General features: G+C 37.7%; 1 protein-coding gene across 3 annotated transcripts in view; it reads left to right on the top strand.

Moving 5' to 3' along the window:
* CCDC30 (coiled-coil domain containing 30) overlaps window positions 1-17,085 on the top strand; it is a 247,826-nt gene that overhangs the window by 151,231 nt on the left and 79,510 nt on the right. For all 3 annotated transcript variants that reach the window (XM_037827513.1, XM_037827515.1, XM_037827514.1), the window contains 3 exons: window positions 2,459-2,668; window positions 4,934-5,088; window positions 13,908-14,070. In XM_037827513.1, the coding sequence (XP_037683441.1) occupies window positions 2,459-2,668; window positions 4,934-5,088; window positions 13,908-14,070 (528 nt within the window). The remainder of the gene's footprint in view (window positions 1-2,458; window positions 2,669-4,933; window positions 5,089-13,907; window positions 14,071-17,085) is intronic.

Genomic DNA, 17,085 nt, shown 5'->3' with positions numbered 1-17,085 from the left:
ACTCTTCCCTGTCCTCATCCTTCATGATTTTTTTGAATATCAATGATATTCCCTCAAGTCTTTGTAGTTTTTAATTTAATTATAAGTCTTTATCACATTTCTTTACGGCAGCCTTTCACCTTAACCTTCAAACACATTTCTTAGACCATTTTAATTGTCTAACTCTGAACTTTCTCTAGCAAGACAACTTTCTTATGCTTAAGGTGCAATGACCAGAACTACGCAGATCATGATGCCTTACCCATTACTAACACCTTATAAATATTTGTTGAATTAACGAACAGAAATCATGGCTTGATAAAAGGAGAAAACATTTTTTGTTCTGTTTTAAATGTCCTTCATGGTGGGGTAAATTATTTGCCATTTTGGTAATGAGATATCAGCTTCTTGTCTGGCCCCCTAGACCAGGCCCCTTAGCAAGGGTCACATATATGAGCTATATTGTATTGACAATTTGTCCACTTTATCTCTTATAAGTCTCCCCAGAACTCTGAAGGGTCAGCATTTTAGATGAAGAAGCTGTCCTAGTTTAAATTATCATGAAAGTTTTCTCTCACAAAGTGATATTTAAACTAAGACCTGAAGAATAGGCAGGAGCCAACCATACAATGAGGAGAGTAAACAGTGGGAGAGTTTGGTGTGTGGAAACTCTAAATAAAACTCTAAATAAAAATCAGCATGACAGGAGTTCAGTGGAAAAAAGGGAGAATGTAAGATGGTTTTAAAGAGATAGGCAAGGGCCAGATCCTACAGGGACAGGTAAGCAGCTGGGATTTGTTCCCAGAGTGATGGGAAGGCATTGGAAGATTTTAAGATTTTAAGTGGTCCAATTCATGTTATTAAATGAAAGCTTTGGCTGTAGTGTAGAAAACAGATTAGAAAGGAGCAAAATGGAAGTGGCAGAACCAGTGCAGAGGCTATTGCTATAATCCATATTAGAGACCCTAGACTAGGGTGGTGGCAAAATGACACAAACAGATTAATGCAAGATATGTTTGGGAAGGTAGAGTGACAGCATGCACTGAATGACTGGAATTGGCTCAGGATGGAAGAGGAAGACTCAAGAAGGGCTCAGTTTACTGGTCTGAACAAAATGTTGGATGGTTGCATTGTTTACTGAAGTCAGAAAGACTGAAAGAAGACTTTTGGAGAAAGGGGCAGAATCAAGGAGTTTCACTTTGGCAGTTACTGGCATAAAGATGTATTTTACGTCAAGTAAATGAACCTAGGGAGTGAATGATCCATCCCAAACCCTGGGATAGTCCAATATGTTTAGAATTTGGGTAGCATAAGAGGAGTCTACAAAGGAAACCAAGAAGGAACTGCAGAGAGACATCACAGACTCCAAGACTACGTGAAAACCAGGAGAGTTTGGTATCACAGACTCCAAGAGAGGAGAGCTTTCTGAGATGGAGGGTGTTCTAGTTTGGTAATGCTGCTGGAATGCAAAACACCAGGAATGGATTGGCTTTTATAAAAGGGAGTTTATTTGGTTACACAGTTACAGTCTTAAGGCCATAAAGCATCCAAGGTAACACATCAGCAATTGGGTACCTTCACTGGAAGATAGCCAGTGGTGTCCAGAAAACCTCTGTTAGCTGGGAAGGCATGTGGCTGGCATCTGCTCCAAAGTTCTGGTTTCAAAATGGCTCTCTCCCAGGACATTCCTCTCTAGGCCGCAGCTCCTCAAAAATGTCACCCTCAGTTGCTCTTGGGGCTCCTGTCCTCTCTCAGCCTCTCCGGAGCAAGAGTCTGCCCTCAATGGCTGTTTCCATACTCTCTTATCTGCAGCTCCTGTGCTTTCTTCAAAGTGTCCCTCTTGGCTATAGCAAGCTCGCTCCTTCTGTCTGATCTTATATAGTGCGCCAGTAATTTAATTCAGACCCACCCAATGGGTCGGCCACGCCTCCATGGAAATGAGCCAATCAGAGTCATCACCCACAGTTGGGTGGGGCACATCTCCATGGAAACATTCAAGAAATTCAACCTAATTAACACTGATAGTCTGCCCACACAAGATTACATCAAAGATAATGGCATTTGGGGGACATAATACATTCAAACCGGCACAGAGGGAGTAAATGCTACTGAGAGGTCAATCATCCACTGGATTTATTTTGGCAATGGGGGAGTCAGTGATGTCCTTGGCATTAACAGTTTCATTGGAGTATTGAGGGGAAAGCCAGCTTGGAGTAGATTGAAGAAAGGATGGAAATTGCTTAGACCATGTGTGTGTGTAGAAAGTCTCAAGAGCATTCCTTCTTGCAGTTGCCATTTGGGTAGGTAGACAATGGCAAAGCTTATTAACATATGGCAGTACCATAGAGGTGATCGGCCATATGACATTAGCATTTGTCGGCTTTGGGAGAACTGTACATTTTGAAATCTGCTTTTTATGGTTCACATTCCATTAATTCCATGCTTATTTTTATTGCTCTTATTTATTCTCCACGTCTAGATCAAAATTGAACTAAAGCAGGCCCAGCAGAAGTTATTAGACAGTGCAAAGATGTGCTCTTCACTCACAGCAGAATGGAAGCACAGTCAGCAGAAAATCAAGGAACTGGAGCTGGAAATACTTAAACAGGCTGAGAGCATTAAATCACAGAACAGCCTACAAGAAAGGCTGACTCAGGAGAAGTCTAAAGTTGCTGATGCAGAGGAAAAGGTAATTATATCCATACAAGCTCATGCTTCTCAAATAGCATGTTCTGAACACACCACTACTGAAATCCTATTTCCCTAAGGATTTTGAGACATAGATGGTGAAAGCTTAATAAGATTCTAAGTTATTTTTCTTTACAATACCCATTCTTTCCCCTCTTTTGACTTTATATGTCCTACAATTCCAGTAAATCCTCAGAGTTTTTTAATACTGCATGAGCTTAAAAAGATAAGTTACATTAAAGGGATAGCATTAACTTAAACATCTAGATGAACCCATATGATTTTTGCTTTATGCTTTCAAATTTAAAAGAACTTATTCTCCTCTCATTTCATGTGGCTGTTTATATAATTTTTAATTTGTAATTTTTATAGGGATTTGTGTTGTGAAATGAACCATTTTAAAATATTGACCCTGCATTTTAGATCATCTGACCCCAGTAGTATGAAACAGCTGCACAATTTGAGCTGTAACTTTGAAAGAGTCAAACTTTAGATAAAAAAAGAGTCCTTTCATCAAACCACATAAATATAAAGCAAACATCAATAAGCAGATGCTAGTGACTTAAATGAATCTCAAAAGCCTAATTTTGAGCTAAAGAAGCCAGCACAAAAGAGTTGATATGGTGTTATTCCATTTATATGAATAGAGTTAAGTTATGGTAATAGGATAGAGGTTAACTTTGTCAGGGGTATTGACTGGGAGCAGATATGAGAGAGCTCCTGAGGTGCTGAAAGTATTCTATATATTGGTCTGGAACGTGGTTATACAGATAAAACTTCACTGAGTATACTTAAGATGTGTGCACTTTACTGTATTAAGTTGGATGGTAGTTTTGAAAGTTTGGCATATGTATGTGCTTCATGGAGAAGCCAATGTGGTAATACTTTTGTCTGTTGAATTAAGACAGAATATCTTTAAGTAAGAACCCTCCCTAGGCAGAACTAAATGGGGAGCCCAAGGAACTTGAGCTAGTCTCAGATGGCTCTTTGCCCACTGCCACCCCCCCCAAACCTTGAATCATTTGCATCTTCCCCTCTTCTATGGTATGTGGGTATGTGGGGCTCTGCAAGGACCTAGGCGCCAGAGCTTGGGTTGATGCAGAAAGCCCTTCTCCTAGAAAGCGGCTACTATCCGCTAGCATTCACTGGTTGTTAGTGGGGAATCTGGCTCCAAAACCTTGTAAAAGATTCATTTTGAGTCAGGAATACATTAGTTGCAGAACAGCTGCCTTGCTGAAATCTGTTCATTCAAAAATATTTATTGAGCACCTGCTATTACCAGTCACAATTTTAGGTGACACAGGTTTGTAAAAAATAAGTAAACAAATTAAAGAGACGATTTACTTATCTGACAAATTTTTTAAATGACACTTTCAGTATATCATGTAAATTCTAAAATATAATTATATATCTTTTGAATCCATAAATTATACTTTTAGTTCTACCAATATTTTAGTTCTACTCAAAGAATTACAATCTAATCAACACTAATATATCTGCCCACACAAGACTGCATCAAAGATAATGACGTTTTGGGGGACATAATACATTCAAACTGGCACAGGCAGTTTGGCATTACCTATCAAAACAAACAAATAAAATTAACCCTTTTCCTGGCAAGTCCATATCTAGTAATTTATTCTACAGATATTGTTTGCAATAGTATTGTTTATAATAGCAAAATATTGGAGTCAACCTAAATGTCCATTAGTAGGGGTCTAGTTAAGTAAGTTATGGTATATCTGCATGGTGGAATGGTATCCAGCTGTAAAAGAGAAGAAAACTTTATATGTACATGTAATATGGAAAATCACCAAGATGTATTGTTATGAAAAAAACAAGGTGCCTAAGTATGTACAGTATGCAATCATATGTGTAAAAAGTGTGTGCACGAGGGGAGAATTATATAGTGATATTTGCTTACACATGCATAAATAAAACTCTGGAAGGTTACTCAAGAAACTGATAGCCCTGGTTACTTATTTGGTGGGAGAAAACTAGAAGGAAGTGGGGACAGGAATGGGAAAGAGACTTTTCACTATGTAGTTTCTTTTGTACATATACATGCACATACATACACGTGAATGTACTACATATTATAAAAATTAAGTAATTTATTTTAAAATTAAAATAAATCTAGCCACACTGTTTACTTTAGAACAGATTTTATGTTAGCACTGCTATGTTTGATGTTTATATCGTAGTTACCTAATGGAAAAAACTGTCAGTCTTCTTAATGTTTTCCTTGAAAACTTTTTCTTTTAAGATTTTGGATCTGCAGCAGAAATTAGAACATGCTCATAATTTCTGTGTCATAGACACTTGTATTTTGGGGAAAAAGCAGCTAGAGGAAAAGATAAAAGAAGCAATAGAAAATGAAGCTAAAGTGAAACAACAATATGAGGAAGAACAACACAAGAGGTAAGAGGAGCAAAGGTCTCAGTTTCCATTAGGTTAGACCATGATTGTGTTCACCAGCAGTGTCAGTTTAGTACTGTAGCATTTCCTCTCTTTCCCCACTGAAGTAAACTGGGTCTTATATATTGCACTTATTACCCTGTATTCGAATCGTTTATATTCCCAAGATCCTTAAGGGCAAGGATTACTTCTTGTTCTGTCACATACAACTTTTTTTGAATGACTGGACTGCCTGTGAAGCATAATGCGCTGGGATTTGCTTTTTAACACTCTAACATGACTGGCACAAAATTGAGACTAGAATGAAGTTGAAATTTGTGTTTATCAGCTGATTTTCTTCAAAGAATTTCCAAGTAATGTTTAGGCACATAATCAACAAGCTGCTACCAGTAGCTTCTGCTACTGCTGGAGTTCTCATAATATTTTTTCTAAAACTTATGATTAGTATTCTTACTTAAGGGATCCTCTTGGTTGTCCTTAACTTAAGTAACTGATGCTTCCTATTTATATGGAGCTCAGAGGGATTCATGTATATTTTAGGAAAAATATAGTTTAGCCACTAAAAAGATATGCAGACATTCACATAGGTGATGTAGCTCAGAAACTTACCTTCAGCTCTAGCTGACAGCTCTAGCATAGGACTTGGCACTCCATAGGTACTCAGTAAATATTTATTGAATGAATGAATGTTCAAGGAAATGAACAAATGAAGAATCAGTTCACTCAGTGAGGCTGTGTAGTACAATGTCTCACTGCCACTTTTCTAGCAGAGTGGCAAACTATCCTCCATTATAAGACAGCTAGATCCTGAATAAGTGATAACAGCCTAACTTTTAAAGCACTGCTTACAAGACAGCAAGAGAAACCCCCAAGGGTAAACATACAGTGAGTTAAAATTAAAAATGATGCAGAATGAACAAACTTCTAAGTCAAGGAGCAAACAATATCAGCCCTTGGTTCAGGAGAGGAAGCTGGGAGCTTGCCACAAGGTGATATAACTTACCCAAAGACTCTAGCATTAACCATGAACCTTGAAAGGACTAAAATTGGAATTATTGAGCAACTGGAATCAGCAATTAGAATTATCAAGAACAGGTTATAAAATACGCATGTGAAGTTTTTAAAGAAAAAAATGTAATCAAATAATCAGACAAAGGAAAAGGCTATTTAGCTGTTCTGAACCATCTCTAAAGTGGGAATAGTAAAACCAATTCTATACACAATTCTGTTAAGGTTTGCTGAGAAGAAACATGTTGAAGCAATTTTTAAACTATAAGTGTAGGAAAATAAAATATGTAGGGAAATATTTTTCCACAAAAAGGAAATTATATAGTATATATTGTTTTGTAACCTGGAGGAAAGCAACCCCAATTTAGATAATTAGATTATAACCTACTTTTTCCCCTTAAAATATTATGATCATCTATTATGATCATCTTTACCTTCCATTAATTCTTCTTCCAGGACATTATTTTAATGATAAACCATAATTTATTTAATCAGTTCTTTATTGTTGAACATTTAGATTGTTCCCAGTTACTTGGTATTACAATGACATAATACATATCCTTGTACTAAATTTTTGTGCACATCCTACTTTGTTTCCTTGGAATAAATTCTAGCAAGTACTATTGTAATTATAACTGCTCATTATAAAATGTCAAATATTAAAGAGTTACATATATAAAAAAAACAAAGGTCCTTCAGAATTCCACCCTTCAGCAATAACACTTTTAAGTAGCTGGTACATATTTCTCAGATTTTTTTCTATGCACATACATGTATTTTTTAAATTCCTTTTTAATAAAAAAAACTTAGTAATTTAAAATATATCACCTCTTAAATTTGCATTTTTTACCTAACAATATGTCATAGGCATCTTTTTAGTCATTTAAGAACTGTATAATCTGGGGCAAATTTCTTATCCTTTCATTGCCTCTGCATACCTGCTTCAGAGGGTCACTGTAAGGACTAAATAAATTAATATGTATAAACTCCTTTACAATCTGGCATATTGTAAGCACATGTGTCAATCGGGGTTCAATCAGGGAAGCAGAACAAGTAAAAGTATGTATTTAATAAGGGACTTGTTACAGTGAATTTTTCCTTATGCAATTATGGGAACTGGTTGAACAGTCAGTAGTTGTTGCCTTTCAATCTTATTCTGGACCTTGAAGTCTGAAGGACAATCAAGAAGTGAAGATGGAAATAAATTGGACGTGAACAAAAACAACACGGAACCTGTAGACACAAGCTGGAACCCACGAGGATGGTCTAGAATCCATGTCAGTTCTCATTGACTCCAACCTTGAAAAAAAAGTAGGGGTTTTGCATCAAAAGTTGGCACCCGAGTGCAGCTGTGAGTGACATTTTGAAGAGGAGCAAGCTTGCTAGAAAGGAACGTCCTGGGAGAAAGCCATTTTGAAACCAGAACTTTTGGAGCAGATGCCAGCCACGTGCCTTCCCAGCTAACAGAGGTTTTCCAGACGTCATTGGCCATCCTCCAGTGAAGGTACCCGATTACTGATGTGTTACCTTGAACACTTTACGGCCTTAAGACTGTAACTGTGTAGCCAAATAAACCCCCTTTTTATAAAAGCCAATCCAGAGGCGGGGCAAGATGGTGGACTGGTGAGCTGTATGTTTTAGTTACTCCTCCAGGAAAGTAGGTAGAAAGCCAGGAACTGCGTGGACTGGACACCACAGAGCAATCTGACTTTGGGCATACTTCATACAACACTCGTGGAAGCGTGGAACTGCTGAGATCAGCGAAATCTGTGAGTTTTTGCGGCCAGGGGACCCGCGCCCCTCCCTGCCGGGCTCAGTCCCGTGGGAGGAGGGGCTGTCAGCTCCGGGAAGGAGAAGGAAGAACTGCAGTGGCAGCCCTTATCGGAAACTCATTCTACTGATCCAAACTCCAACCATAGATAGACTGAGACCAGACACCAGAGAATCTGAGAGCAGCCAGCCCAGCAGAGAGGAGACAGGCATAGAAAAAAAACAACACGAAAAACTCCAAAATAAAAGCGGAGGATTTTTGGAGTTCTAGAAAAGGGGAAGGGCAGAGCTCAGGCCCTGAGGCACATATGCAAATCCCAAAGAAAAGCTGATCTCTCTGCCCTGTGGACCTTTCCTTAATGGCCCTGGTTGCTTTGTCTCTTAGCATTTCAATAACCCATTAGATCTCTGAGGAGGGCCCTTTTTTTTTTTTAATCCTTTTTTCTTTTTCTAAAACAATTACTCTAAGAAGCCCAATACAGAAAGCTTCAAAGACTTGCAATTTGGGCAGGTCAAGTCAAGAGCAGAACTAAGAGAGCTCTGAGACAAAAGGCAATAATCCAGTGGCTGAGAAAATTCACTAACACCACAACTTCCCAAGAAAAGGGGGGTGTCCGCTCACAGCCATCATCCTGGTGGACAGGAAACACTCCTGCTCATCGCCAGCCCCATAGCCCAGAGCTGCCCCAGACAACCCAGTGTGACGGAAGTGCTTCAAATAACAGGCACACACCACAAAACTGGGCGTGGACTTTAGCCTTCCCTGCAACCTCAGCTGATTGTCCCAGAGTTGGGAAGGTGGAGCAGTGTGAGTTAACAAAGCCCCATTCAGCCATCATTGCAGCAGACTGGGAGCCTCCCTACACAGCCCAGCAGCCCAGTACTGCCCTGGGGGGACGGCACTCACCTGTGACATAGCACAGTCATTCCTCAACAGAGGACCCGGGGTGCACAACCTGGAAGAGGGGCCCACTTGCAAGTCTCAGGAGCCATACACCAATACCAAGGACTTGTGGGTCAGTGGCAGAGACAACCTGTGGCAGGACTGAACTGAAGGATTAGACTATTGCAGCAGCTTTAAAACTCTAGGATTACCAGGGAGATTTGATTGTTAGCGCCACCCCCCCTCCCTGACTGCCAAGAAACACACCCCATATACAGGGCAGGCAACACCAACTACACACGCAAGCTTGGTACACCAATTGGAGCCCACAAGACTCACTCCCCCACTCACCAAAAAGGCTAAGCAGGGGAGAACTGGCTTGTGGAGAACAGGTGGCTCATGGACGCCACCTGCTGGTTAGTTAGAGAAAGTGTACTCCACGAAGCTGTAGATCTGATAAATTAGAGATAAGGACTTCAATAGGTCTACAAACCCTAAAAGAACCCTATCAAGTTCAGCAAATGCCACGAGGCCAAAAACAACAGAAAATTATAAAGCATATGAAAAAAACAGATGATATGGATAACCCAAGCCCAAGCACCCAAATCAAAAGATCAGAAGAGACACAGCACCTAGAGCGGCCACTCAAAGAACTAAAGATGAACAATGAGACCATAGTACGGGATACAAAGGAAATCAAGAAGACCCTAGAAGAGCATAAAGAAGACACTGCAAGACTAAATAAAAAAATGGATGATCTTATGGAAATTAAAGAAACTGTTGACCAAATTAAAAAGATTCTGGACACTCATAGTACAAGACTAGAGGAAGTTGAACAACGAATCAGTGACCTGGAAGATGACAGAATGGAAAATGAAAGCATAAAAGAAAGAATGGGGGAAAAAATTGAAAAAATCGAAATGGACCTCAGGGATATGATAGATAATATGAAATGTCCGAATATAAGACTCATTGGTGTCCCAGAAGGGGAAGAAAAGGGTAAAGGTCTAGGAAGAGTATTCAAAGAAATTGTTGGGGAAAACTTCCCAAATCTTCTAAACAACATAAATACACAAATCATAAATGCTCAGCGAACTCCAAATAGAATAAATCCAAATAAACCCACTCTGAGACATATACTGATCACACTGTCAAACACAGAAGAGAAGGAGCAAGTTCTGAAAGCAGCAAGAGAAAAGCAATTCACCACATACAAAGGAAACAGCATAAAACTAAGTAGTGACTACTCAGCAGCCACCATGGAGGCGAGAAGGCAGTGGCACGATATATTTAAAATTCTGAGTGAGAAAAATTTCCAGCCAAGAATACTTTATCCAGCAAAGCTCTCCTTCAAATTTGAGGGAGAGCTTAAATTTTTCACAGACAAACAAATGCTGAGAGAATTTGCTAACAAGAGACCTGCCCTACTGGAGATACTAAAGGGAGCCCTACAGACAGAGAAACAAAGAAAGGACAGAGAGACTTGGAGAAAGGTTCAGTACTAAAGAGATTCGGTATGGGTACAATAAAGGATATTAATAGACAGAGGGGAAAAATATGACAAACATAAACCAAAGGATAAGATGGCTGATTCAAGAAATGTAAATGGATTAAACTCCCCAATTAAAAGATATAGATTCGCAGAATGGATCAAAAAAATGAACCATCAATATGTTGCATACAAGAGACTCATCTTAGACACAGGGACACAAAGAAACTGAAAGTGAAAGGATGGAAAAAAGTATTTCATGCAAGCTACAGCCAAAAGAAAGCAGGTGTAGCAATATTAATCTCAGATAAAATAGACTTCAAATGCAGGGATGTTTTGAGAGACAAAGAAGGCCACTACATACTAATAAAAGGGGCAATTCAACAAGAAGAAATAACAATCGTAAATGTCTATGCACCCAATCAAGGTGCCACAAAATACATGAGAGAAACACTGGCAAAACTAAAGGAAGCAATTGATGTTTGCACAATAATTGTGGGAGACTTCAACACATCACTCTCTCCTATAGATAGATCAACCAGACAGAAGACCAATAAGGAAATTGAAAACTTAAACAATCTGATAAATGAATTAGATTTAACAGACATATACAGGACATTACATCCCAAATTACCAGGATACACATACTTTTCTAGTGCTCATGGAACTTTCTCCAGAATAGATCATATGCTGGGACATAAAACAAGCCTCAATAAATTTAAAAAGATTGAAATTATTCAAAGCACATTCTCTGACCACAATGGAATACAATTAGAAGTCAATAACCATCAGAGACTTAGAAAATTCACAAATACCTGGAGGTTAAACAACACACTCCTAAACAATCAGTGGGTTAAAGAAGAAATAGCAAGAGAAATTGCTAAATATATAGAGACGAATGAAAATGAGAACACAACATACCAAAACCTATGGGATGCAGCAAAAGCAGTGCTAAGGGGGAAATTTATAGCACTAAATGCATATATTAAAAAGGAAGAAAGAGCCAAAATCAAAGAACTAATGGATCAACTGAAGAAGCTAGAAAATGAACAGCAAACCAATCCTACACCAAGTACAAGAAAAGAAATAACAAGGATTAAAGCAGAAATAAATGACATAGAGAACAAGAAAACAATAGAGAGGATAAATATCACCTAAAGTTGGTTCTTTGAGAAGATCAACAAGATTGACAAGCCCCTAGCTAGACTGACAAAATCAAAAAGAGAGAAGACCCATATAAACAAAATAATGAATGAAAAAGGTGACATAACTGCAGATCCTGAAGAAATTAAAAAAATTATAAGAGGATATTATGAACAACTGTATGGCAACAGACTGGATAATGTAGAAGAAATGGACAATTTCCTGGAAACATATGAACAACCTAGACTGACCAGAGAAGAAATAGAAGACCTCAACCAACCCATCACAAGCAAAGAGATCCAATCAGTCATCAAAAATCTTCCCAGAAATAAATGCCCAGGGCCAGATGGCTTCACAGGGGAATTCTACCAAACTTTCCAGAAAGAACTGACACCAATCTTACTCAAACTCTTTCAAAACATTGAAAAAAATGGAACACTACCTAACTCATTTTATGAAGCTAACATCAATCTAATACCAAAACCAGGCAAAGATGCTACAAAAAGGAAAACTACCGGCCAATCTCCCTAATGAATATAGATGCAAAAATCCTCAACAAAATACTTGCAAATCGAATCCAAAGACACATTAAAAAAATCATACACCATGACCAAGTGGGGTTCATTCCAGGCATGCAAGGATGGTTCAACATAAGAAAATCAATCAATGTATTACAACACATTAACAAGTCAAAAGGGAAAAATCAATTGATCATCTCAATAGATGCTGAAAAAGCATTTGACAAAATCCAACATTCCTTTTTGATAAAAACACTTCAAAAGGTAGGAATTGAAGGAAACTTCCTCAACATAATAAAGATCATATATGAAAAACCCACAGCCAGCATAGTACTCAATGGTGACAGACTGAAAGCCTTCCCTCTAAGATCAGGAACAAGACAAGGATGCCCGCTGTCACCACTGTTATTCAACATTGTGCTGGAAGTGCTAGCCAGGGCAATCCGGCAAGACAAAGAAATAAAAGGCATCCAAATTGGAAAAGAAGAAGTAAAACTGTCATTGTTTGCAGATGAAATGATCTTATATCTAGAAAACCCTGAGAAATCGACGATACAGCTACTAGAGCTAATAAACAAATTTAGCAAAGTAGAGGGATACAAGATTAATGCACATAAGTCAGTAATGTTTCTATATGCTAGAAATGAACAAACTGAAGAGACACTCAAGAAAAAGATACCATTTTCAATAGCAACTAAAAAATCAAGTACCTAGGAATAAACTTAACCAAAGATGTAAAAGACCTAGACAAAGAAAACTACATAACTCTACTAAAAGACATAGAAGGGGACCTTAAAAGATGGAAAAATATTCCATGTTCATGGATAGGAAGGCTAAATGTCATTAAGATGTCAATTCTACCCAAACTCATCTACAGATTCAATGCAATCCCAATCAAAATTCCAACAACCTACTTTGCAGACTTGGAAAAGCTAGTTATCAAATTTATTTGGAAAGGGAAGATGCCTCGAATTGCTAAAGACACTCTAAAAAAGAAAAACGAAGTGGGAGGACTTACACTCCCTGACTTTGAAGCTTATTATAAAGCCACAGTTGCCAAAACAGCATGGTACTGGCACAAAGATAGACATATAGATCAATGGAATGGAATTGAGAATTCAGAGATAGACCCTCAGATCTATGGCCGACTGATCTTTGATAAGGCCCCCAAAGTCACTGAACTGAGTCATAATGGTCATTTCAACAAATGGGGCTGGGAGAGTTGGAAAAAAAAAAAAAAAGTTGGCACCCTTCATCATGGGCCTAAATAGACACCTAGCCCAGGAGACAGAGAAGGTGAAAAGGCATCCAAAGGAAGGTGGAGCAGTTGCAGGCCTGGCTATTACCTTATAAGTGGCAGATAAGTGACAATGTGTTTGAGCTGCGAAAGTGCCTCCCCTGACCTTCCAAGTATTAAAAACAAAATGGTTGCTGCTTCACTTTCACCCTTTAGTACGGCCCACTCTAATGAGAAACATACATGGAAGGGAATTTTGGGAAACATTAACACTCAACCTAGCCAAGTTGACACATTAGGAAGCCACTAGAGCACTAAAAAGTGTTGTCATGATTGTTATTGCAATATTTGATGTTATTATTGTTCCTGCTATCATCATTATCCATCTTCTTCTTCATCTTTTCATGTCAGTACATACTGGCCTTTTTACCAGCTGTATAAATTTCCATTATAGGGAGCCCAACCTCCATCTTGTCCTGGCTGTGCAACCTGAGTAACTTAATTAAACCTCTATGTGCCACAGCTTCTACATCTGTGAAATACAGAAAATTATTTCTTCTCATATGGTTGTTTTGAGGAGTAAAAGAAGAGAACTAAGAAAAGCCTCTGTAACAAAGGAGGCTCCCTGTGTTTGTCTCTATCTTATGGATATACACCCCACCTCATTGAACAAAAAAAAATCCCCTGTAATGCAACAAAATTTTAGGTCTAAGAGTTTCATTTATAAAGGATTGCAATTTGCAGTGTGATTTAATATATATTAATTGCCCTCAGGAAACTCCTGGATCAGAATATAAATGAGCTACAAAGACAAGTGAGAATATTACAGGATAACAAGGATCAACTGGAAATGACCAGTTCTCAACAACAATCCAGAATTCAACAACAAGAGGCTCTACTTAAACAATTGGAATATGAAAAAATAAAATCTGATGAGGTAAGAGAGTAAATATAAAAGTTTCTCAATTTTCCTTTCCCATAGACCTGAGTAACAGCCAAATATAGCTAATTTTAATTGAGTACGTAGAATTTTACCCATTATGGAATTGAATTGAGAGTTCCTGGTGCAGCAAGCTTGTGCCAGGGTGGGATACAAAGACCAACCTAGTCTTCCAAACTTTGGTGGTGTATGGTCTAATTGCTGATCACTGCTTTTTTAATGATCCTCTTGTACAAATATTTTATATCAGAAAACAAAATATTTTAGGGATACAATTATTTGGGGGGGGGATTAATTCCCTTTTTGAAAATAATTTTCTTTATTAAAGAAGTTGTAGGTTTACTGAAAAATCCTGCAGAAAATACAGAGTTTCCATGTACCCCTTCTGGTGTCATACATGCCCCTACCTTTCCTCTTTCAACCATACTCACATTCAGCTTTGTTCATTATACTTAAAATATTGTGCAACTATCACATATTGTTGTGCTATCCATTTCTGGATCTTTATAATCAATCATGTTGAACATTCTGTACTCCTTCAGCATAAAGTTCCCAAACTCTACCCTCTTTCTATTTCCAGATAACCTGTGTTCTCAACTTTAACTCTCAGAGTTTGCTCATTATAGTTAGTTCATATTAAGTGAGACCATACAGTGTTTGTCCTTTTGTTTCTGGCTTATTTCGCTCAACATAATATCCTCAAGATTCATCCACATTGTTGCATTCTTCATGACTTTATTCTTTCTTACAGCTGTGTAAATTCCATTGTATGTATATACCAGTTTGTTTGTTTGTAGACTCATTTGTTGACGGACAATTGAGCTATTTCCATCCCTTGGTAATCGTGAATATTGCCACTATAAACATTGGTGTGCAGATGTCTGTTCATGTCCTTGCTTTCAGTTCCTCCAGGTATATACCTAGTAATGGGAGTACTGGATCATATGGCAATTCTACACTTAGCTTTCTGAGGAACCACCAAAATGCCTTCCAGCGCGGTTGCACCATTCTACATTCCCATCAACAGTGAATAAGCGTACCTATTTCTCCACATCCTGTACAGCACTTGTAGTTTTGTCTTGTTGTTTTTTTTTTATAATGGCCATTCTAGTAAGTATGAGATGATATATCATTGTGGTTTTGATTTGCATTTCCTTAAGTGCTAGTGAAGTTGAGCATCTTTTCATGTTTTTGAGCCATTTGTGTTTACTCTTTGGAAAAGTGTCTGTATATGTCTTTTGCCCATTTTTTAATTGGGTTGCTTGTCTTTTTGTTGTTGAGTTGTAGTATCTCTTTATATATTATGGATATTAAACCCTTATCTGAAATGTGGTTTCCAAATATTGTCTCCCATTGCATAGGCTGCCTTTTTACTTTCCTGACAAAGTCCTTTGATGTGCAAAAGTATTCAGTTTTGAAGAGATCCCATTTATCTGTTTCTTTTTTCATGGCTTGTACTTTGGGTCTAAGGCCTAGGAAACCATCTCCTATCACGAGATCCTTAAGCTATTTCCCTACATTTTCTTCTAAACATTTTATGGTCTTAGCGCTAATGTTTAGGTCTTTGATCCATTCTGAGTTAATTTTCATATAAGGTATGAGATAGGGGTCCTCTTCCATTCTTTTGGATATGGATATTCAGTTCTCCAAGCACTATTTGTTTAAGAGGCTGCTCTGTCCCAGTTGAGTTGACTTCACCACTTCCGGATCAGTTGTCCGTAGATAAGAGGGTCCACCTATGAACACTCAATTTGATTCTTTTGGTCAGTATATCTATCTTTATACTAGTATCATGCTGTTTTAACCACTGTAGCTTTGTAATATGCTTTAAAGTCAGATAGTGTGAGACCTCCCACTTCATTTTTCTTTCTCAAGATATTTTTAGCTATTCGGGGCACCCTGCCCCTCCAAATAAATTTGATTATTGGTTTTTCTATTTCCACAAAGTAAGTTGTTGGGATTTTAATTAGTATTGCATTGAATCTATAAGTCAGTTTGGGTAGACTGGACATCTTAACTATAGTTAGTCTTCTACTCCATAACCACAGTATGTTCTTTCATTTATTTAAGTCATCCTTGATTTCTTTTAGCAATATTTTGTCATTTTCTGTGTACAGATCTTTTATGTCCTTGGTTAAATTTCCTAAATATTTGATTCTTTTGGTTGATATTGTAAATGGAATGTTTTCCTTGATTTCTTCCTCAGATTGCTTATTATTAGTTTTTAGAAACACTACTGATTTTTATGTGTTGGTCTTGTGTCCTGCCACTTTGCTGTACTCATTTATTAGCTCTAGTAGCTTTACTGTACGTATTTTGAGATTTTTCTATATATATAGGATCATGTTGTCTGCAAATAGTGAAAGTTTTACTTCTTCCCTTCCAATTTGGATGTCTTTTGTTTCTTTTTCTTGCCTAATTGCTCTAGCTAGAACTTCCAGCACAATCTTGAATAACAAAGGTGACAATGGGCATCCTTGTCTTGTTCCTGATCTTAGGGGGAAAGTTTTCAGTCTTTCCCCATAGAGTATGATGTTAGCTGTGGGTTTTTTCATATATTCCCTTTATCATGTTGAGGAAGTTTCCTTCTATTCCTATCCTTTGAAGTTTTTTCATCAAGAAAGGATGCTGAATTTTGTCAAGTGCCTTTTCTGCACCAATCGAAATGATCATATGGTTTTGCCTCTTTAATTTATTGATGTGATGTATTACGTTAATTGATTTTCTTATGTTGAACCACTCTTGCATACCTGGAATAAAACCTTCTTGGTCATAATTCTTTTAATGTATAATTCTCTTAATGTGCTGTTGGATTTGATTTGCAAGTATTTTGTTGAGGTTTTTTGCATTTATATTCATCAAAGGGATTGGTCTGTAATTTTCTTTTCTACACTATCTTTGCCTGGCTTTGGTATTAGGGTGATGTTAGCTTCATAAAATTCTGAGTTAGGTAGCTTTCCTTTGTCTTCAATTTTTTCAAAGAGTTTGAGCAGGATTGGTACTAATTCTTTC

Source organism: Choloepus didactylus, chromosome 2, assembly GCF_015220235.1.
Source record: "Choloepus didactylus isolate mChoDid1 chromosome 2, mChoDid1.pri, whole genome shotgun sequence".
Taxonomy (NCBI): domain Eukaryota; kingdom Metazoa; phylum Chordata; class Mammalia; order Pilosa; family Megalonychidae; genus Choloepus; species Choloepus didactylus.
Note: the sequence above shows the minus strand (reverse complement) of the source record. Positions and strands in the feature narration are given on the sequence as shown.